The sequence below is a fragment of the Erinaceus europaeus genome, chromosome 16, assembly GCF_950295315.1.
Source record: "Erinaceus europaeus chromosome 16, mEriEur2.1, whole genome shotgun sequence".
In the NCBI taxonomy this organism is placed as follows: Eukaryota; Metazoa; Chordata; class Mammalia; order Eulipotyphla; family Erinaceidae; genus Erinaceus; species Erinaceus europaeus.
In genome coordinates, this window is record NC_080177.1 from 67,993,860 (window position 1) to 68,000,969 (window position 7,110).

The 7,110-nt window shown below is 47.9% G+C and overlaps 1 protein-coding gene across 1 annotated transcript; it reads left to right on the plus strand.

Moving 5' to 3' along the window:
* Positions 1-1,644: 1,644 nt before the first annotated feature.
* Positions 1,645-5,277, plus strand: LOC103126417 (granzyme B(G,H)-like). Its single transcript, XM_007537325.2, has 5 exons — positions 1,645-1,717; positions 3,256-3,403; positions 3,872-4,007; positions 4,200-4,457; positions 5,047-5,277. Exons 1-5 carry the CDS (start codon positions 1,645-1,647, stop codon positions 5,191-5,193), a joined length of 762 nt encoding a protein of 253 aa, XP_007537387.2. The 3' UTR covers positions 5,194-5,277.
* The last annotated feature ends 1,833 nt before the right edge of the window (positions 5,278-7,110 follow it).

The window sequence follows — 7,110 nt, forward strand, 5'->3', positions numbered from 1 at the left end:
TTTGACCCATAACCCCCAACCTGTCTCTATCCTTCCCTAGTGTGACAGGGCTCTGTGAAGGTGAGGTTCCAGGACACAATGGTAAGGTCACCTGCCCAGGGAAATCAAAATGGCATCATGGTAGGCAGCATCTGCAACTTGGTGGCTAAAAGGTGATAAGATATAGAGCAGGACAAATTGTTTAATAAACAATAACCTAAATGTAGGAATAGAGCAAATAAAAGTAGGGTTCTTCATGAAGAAAGAAGCTAGGAAGTCCATTTTAGGTATATTCCAAGCGACTCATGACTTCAGTGATTTTTTTTTTTTTTTTTGCCTGCGTCTGATAGCTAACATGCATGTAGGCTAAAAATGTTGTCTAGAAAGATGGTGTCAGAGTTTCAAATAGGACTAGAAAGCTGGGTCAGAGCACAGAGTAGCTTCCAACTATGAAGAAAGTATATAAATACCCTTACCTATAAACCCCAATGATCTGACCTAGGACCCATATTTATTTAGTCCAGGAGCCTGTATAACCTCTGAGTCCCTGTCGGTCTGACCTCACATTTCATGGTCTTAGCTAGGAACATTCTAGACTTCACTCATTTCAAGACCAGTCTTCCTCGAGTGGCAAAGTAAGTTGACCTAGACTCCCTTCAGAGATGGGGGAGTCCCCATCATTGCTGTTGTACATTGAGGGTACCCCAGAGCCATTTTTGTCTCCTCTTCCACAGACCAACTGGTCTCCTGTCGTATGCTTTACATTGGTTTGTTCTAGCCCTCCCCCCGCCAAGAGAATTGGATCAGTCCAATTAATTTCACGGGCCTGCTTGGCCCCGCCCCAAGGAACCCCGGGAGAGGGTTCCTGAGTCCGAGAGTTCCTGAGTTCCTGAGTTAGACAGAGTTCCTGAGTTCCTGAGTTCGAGAGTGCCAGAGTTTCAGAGGGTTCCCCAGTAAGAGAGTTCCAGAGTTCCAGAGTTGGAGAGGGACAGAGTAGGAGAGAGTGCTTGCGCCGCCGCAAAGAGACAGCGGAGTTTTGTTTGGTGATTAGTTTGTCTTAGTTAATGAATCGTTGTTCCTGAATAAAGAAATACAGCTTCCCTGCCCAGCTGTTGTCTCCGCATCTCTGTTACCCACCCGTGAAGCTAAACCGGCCAGCAAGAGCATAAAAATTTTAACAACAGTCTCCAAGAGAAGAACCCTAGCCAGTGTATTTGACCATAACACAGAAAATGGCTCATCTGCTAAAGAGATCATCCTTTAATCTCATACTCCTTTTGATGGGCTTAGTGGTATGAAGATGATGGTTTGGGGATTCTTTCACTGGGAACTCAAGTTCCCTGGTTTTCTGTGCCTCTACTAGTCAATACCACATCCTGCATCCCCCTTTTACATGTGGGCTTCATTTCTGAGCAGGAGCCAGCAGTCTGCTCTGTGTCACCAACTGTGGCTGCTGATGTGGTCACTTCCTAACTCTCACACAACCACCCAAAGGGTGTCACCAGGCAGAGGGTGTGACAGTGGGGTAGCTTTAATAAAAACAATCTAAGATGAGACTATCAGAAATCAGAAAGGTCTCAGAAGTGTCTTCTTCCTCTTCTGGAGGTTAAAGGAGAATAACAGAGGAAGGTCTAGAAGCTCTGCCTGGACAGACTTTCTGGGAAGATGCACCTACTCCTGCTCCTTCCCCTGCTCTTTCTCCTATCAGCCTGCTTCCTGCCCCCCAGGACACAAGCAGGTGAGTGACCACCCACCCTCAGAGTCAGGGTCCAGTCCACACTGGGCACAGAACTCCTGCCTGCTCCACACATGCTGACTCAGCAATATGCCAGGCAAGTCCTGAACCAGTCCCCACCCCACTGCACACCCCAGGTGTGATGCTAGTGAGATGCCAGTAGACAGGCAGGGCAGAAGGCTGCTCTCAGGGAAAGTCAGTGGGCACTGTCCCTCCCATGGCTTTTCCCTGCCATCTGGACAGTGGACGTATCCTACAAGGGCCCAGGAGAGTGTGGGGGAACTGGGAAAGAGGAAATGACACAGAAGTGGGCCTGGCTCCTGCCTGGGGTGAGAAGGGTGCTCCCCTCAGTGTCTACTTAGGAGAGACCCAGAACTGATCCCAGTCTTAGGAGAGACCCAGCACTGATCCCAGATCATTGCTCATCATTGTTCTCAGAAAGCTGCTTTTTCTTGATTCAGTCCAAAGCTACCAAGTCCCTTCCTGCTTTTCTTCCCTGGCCTTTAGGACTTCCTCCTTTTTTTTTTTTTTTTAGTTTTATTTTAGTGATTTAATAATGATTAACAAGACTGTAAGATAACAGGTACAATTCCACACAGTTCCCACCACCAGAGTTCTGTGTCCCATCCCCTCCATTGGAGGCTTCCCTATTCTTTATCCCTCTCCAGGAGTATGGACCAAAAGTCTTTATGAGGTACAGAAGGTGGAAGATCTAGCTTCTGTAATTGTCTCCACTAGACATGGATATTGGCAAGCTGATCCATAACCTCAGCCTGTTTCTCTTTCCCTAGTGGGTAGGGCTGTGCGGAGGTGAGGACCCAGGGCACAATGGTGAGGTTGTCTGCCCAGAGAGATCAGGATAGAATTGTAGTAGCATCTGCAACTTCATGGCTTAAAGACAGTAAGATATGAAGTAGGGCAAAGAATTAAATAAACAGGAACCAAAAAGTAGAAATAGAGCAGATGAAATTAAAGATCCTGGGGTGAAATGAAGCTAGGAAGTCTATTTTAGGTATGCTGCATGTTAAGATGAGCCTCTGTCTAGCAGACCTGAATATCTCTGTCTCACAGACTTCTATTAGCATTCTCCTCATTATCCTCCAACAGGGGCCATAGGGCATTCTTCCTTTCACAGACAACACACTAACTGGATGTTACTACCTGTCAGGTCCTAGGAAACAGACTATGAAATGTTGATCCCTAGACTTCAATCCAGCCAGTAGAAAGCAGTATTATTTTAGACATCACAGACTCACAGCGACCTTATAATTTCACATGAGACAGAGCAAACTCAGGGGAGAAATTCTCAGAAGCCTCAAGCACTCCACTGACCCAGAAGTAGGATGTACTTGACTCCAATTTATCCATAGTGTGGAAGACAATCAGAGTTGCTCCTCCTCCATTTCGGGGAAGTGAGCTGCCCACACACCATGCTGATTCACACCCACAGGCACACAGGCTCCCCAAGCCCAGCAATCACAGCTAGTGAGTGTCAGCTAGGTGTCTTCAGTGGGTACATGAAAGAACAGAATTTCCTTCAGGAGAGATCATCGGGGGACATAATGCCAGACCCCACTCCCGCCCCTACATGGCATGTCTCAAGAAGTCAAAGCTGGACCCTGACTGCTTCTGTGGGGGTTTCCTAATCAAAAAGGATTTTCTGCTGACCGCTGCTCACTGCAATGACAGGTGAGGACCAGCCAATAGCCCACAGGCCCGAGAGCTCCAGAAGCTCCAGAAAGGGAAGCCTGTCACTTGCCCCAGGAGCTCCCTAATCCTTACAACCCATGAGTCAGGAGGCTGATCAGAGGGTAACCACTCAGCAGGCAGGTCTGCTGAAAGGGCCCAGTCAGTGCCAGAACACTGCTGGTAAGACCTGGAGTGATTAATCTTATGGTGTTGGGCACATTTTAGCTTCAGATTTCAAGCTAGTACAATTTCACCTGCCTGCACCATGGGAATCATTGGTGGATGCAGGTATCGAAAGTCACAGGTTACTCCCTTGTTGCTGAAAAGCAGAGCACACAATTGGCTCAGATCCAAGCTCTCCTGTCCTATCAGTTTCCCCTTACAGAATCCCCATCTGACCTCTCATGGCTTTTAGCATTGCTGGACTGTCATTCTGTGACTCCCCCTTTTTCTCTTCTCCCTGTGCAGCATGTACACTGTCATCCTGGGGGCCCATGACATCAGCAAGAAAGAGAGGACCCAGCAGGTCATCACTGTGAGCAGAGCCATCCCCCACCCAAACTATAATTCTGAGAACCTCTCCAACGACATCATGTTGCTGAAGGTGAGGAAGCCTGTCTGCTGCTCTTGCTCTCCTGGGTCCCACCTGTGCCGCCCCCCCACACACACACACATATACCACACACACTCAGAGCTGCTCCTGTTCTGGCTCAGGAGAGAGGGTGACACACAGTCCCATATGGTATCCAGCTCAGAGGCCAATGACTGAACTGGATTCTCTTGCTTCTCCCACCAGCTGAAAAAAAAGGTCAAACTCACTAATGAGGTGAAACCCATCAGCCTACCGACCCCTGAGGCCTGCCTGTGTGCAGGGCAGGTGTGCAGTGTGGCCGGCTGGGGGCAGACTGAAAATGAAGATTCATCAAGCACTCTGCAAGAGGTAGAGCTTACCCTACAGGAGGAAACACGATGTAAATACCAGTTTAAAAGTGGTTACAACAAGGCCACTCAACTCTGTGTAGGGGATCCAGCAAATATATATACTACCTTTTGGGTAAGAACAACTGTCTGGCTTGGTTTTGGGAGAAGGACTGTAAGGGGAAATTTTGTAGCATGGAAACCAAGCAGTGGGGGGACCCCTATACCCTTCTACTTATAGTCTTTCTCTCAAAGAAAACTGGGAGCACCAGGTGGGGAGCACCTAGGGTCTTTGCAACCTCTAGTGCCCAGGTGAATGCATCAGGATACTCCCCCCCAGAAAGGGGGGTTTGCAGCACTGCCCCCTCAGGACACGAGTTAGAGACAGTGCTCCCTGCTGCACACCCGTTAAAGCACTTGTTCCTCATCTGGCAATACCTGGGTTAATGAACTTGTCCTCCTCAGTCTAAGCCCAGTGCCTTTCTGCATCTTAATAGTGGATTGGGGTTACATCTCTCAGCACATCTGTAGGCAGAACAGTGGCCTGGGGAAGAGAGGGAGAAGCCCCCTAGGGAGAAGTGAGACTCTGAAAATGTCCATGACAAGAGCCTGGCAGCTGGGGGTCCACAGGGACTGCCCCACCCCCTGCCTCCACATGGAGACTTTGCGAAGCAGGACCATGGACCCCGGAGAGTTGGCTCAGTGTTTCCCTTCTCTGTCCACAGGGGGACTCTGGGGGGCCTCTCGTGTGCAACAATGTGGCCCAGGGCATAGTCTCTCATGGACCAAAGGAACCAAAACCCCCAGTGGTTTACACCAAAATCTCCAGTTTCCTGCCCTGGATACATGAAGTAATCAAAGCCTCTAGCTGAAGAACTAGACTGTTTACTCCAAACTGATGCTTAAAAAATAACTGGTTGAGGGTGTGTGAGTGACTGCAGCTGAATAAATGTCTGTAAGCCCAGTGAGAACTATAGCTCATTGTTGTCCTTCATCTCAGAGATGATTTCTTTTCCTAAAAGACTGAGGAACAATTCAATGTGTTCTGCTTCTTTCTCTCCCCCTTCCTTAGAGCTCCACAAGGAGCTGTCTCTAGCACTTCCTACCCATATCTGACTCTCCTGGGCCTCCCTTATGCCAGGGTTAAGGCTAAGTACCACCAGAAGGAAGGAAGCATGACCCTCTCTGGTCCTGGGTTCAGGAAAGCTTCTCAGCTCCAGTCCTGTCACATAGAGAGAGGAAAAGCTCAGACCATGGGTACTGGTCACCAAGCAGGCACTGGCTGCAGCTCCAGGACAAATCCCCCAGGAACCCTGGGGAGGGGAGGGGGGTATTTCTCTCCACACCAGGGAATAGGCAGCCTTGGGGATGGAGTGATGAGGTGCTCTTCATCCACAAGGAAGCTGAGTCTACTTCACTATTCTCTGCCCACTCCGAGTTCAGGATTCAGTGACCTCCAGTCTGCTAATAGCTCCTTCTCCAACCCTCTTATCACTCAGTGAACCCCTCCAGCTCACACCAAACATCTGATCCTTTCCTCAGCCCCTTCCACCAAGGACATTCAGAGTTACATGTGGTTCAAACTGAGTCCTCCAATAAGAACTAGCCTACTCACACGCACACACATATTGTTTGTTGTGGCCTGCATTGACACCAGGGAGGACATACTGGTGGAGTATCTCCCCAGACCTTTTTCCCTTTCTCACTGGGCAGGGCCGGTTCAACCCATCACATCCAAAGCAAAGTCCTCCCTGTTTCCAATTGTCCTCTAGTCAATATGTAACCTGTGCCCCTTTCAGCCTGTCCCTTTTAGTCACAGCTGGCCTCTAAGGCAAGGTTCCCTCGGAATCATGTCAAACTATGCTAATTTTGCCATCAAAAATGTTCCTCTCTGCAGCAGAACTCAAACACACTTTTTTTCCATCAATAAATAATCACACATTCACTGAGCATCTACTATGCAGCAGGCACATAGTGAGAATAGAGAGGAGCTCTATCATTCAAATAGGGGAAAACTTACAGTGCTAAGACTATCATTTGCATCCTCTAACTCCCTCTCCCTGCTTCATATGAGTCCTTGGAGAAGTCCACAATACATAAGGTATCAGTATTGTGTTTTTATTGCAGGCTACTCTCTATGAATGTGGCCACATATGGTTCTGGAAGAGCAGTGCACTGATTTAGTTACTCATGGTGAAAGTACCACACTGTCCATATTCTCTTCCACTGGAGGAGAGGACAGAGTAGGGAGCAAGAAGCAATGAGGCAAACTTACTCTCATTTGCTCTAAAGTAGCAGGTCTAAATTTCTCTTTACAGATTCTAGTGATAGGAAATCCATGTTAGATATTTCCTTGAAATAGCAATTAGCATCTGACTCTAATTATTCATCCAATTATACTGGCCAGAAGCAATTTCTGTCATGTTGCAAGCGCTTGTCAGGACACAAACATACTTGACTCCAGTGCTGTGGAGAAATAGACAAATGCCTCTGCTCTCTACACATGCTGGTTATAGCTCTAGCCATAGTTTCCAAGAGGAATACTACTTGTCAATCATAGGAAGCTTTTGGCTCTGCTGTCTACAATGTCTATAAGTATCAGCTGAGTATAAACTTCCATGTATTCGATTAGACATGGCCAGACACTCCTGGCTACCATCTCTGACCCTTCTGAGAAATTGCCATGAACCTGAGGCAGTGAGTGAGAGTTGAGCTGATATCAAGTACTAGGTTAATGTTCTCTACCCCCAGTATATACCACATACCACACTACTCTCTCTTGTGACATG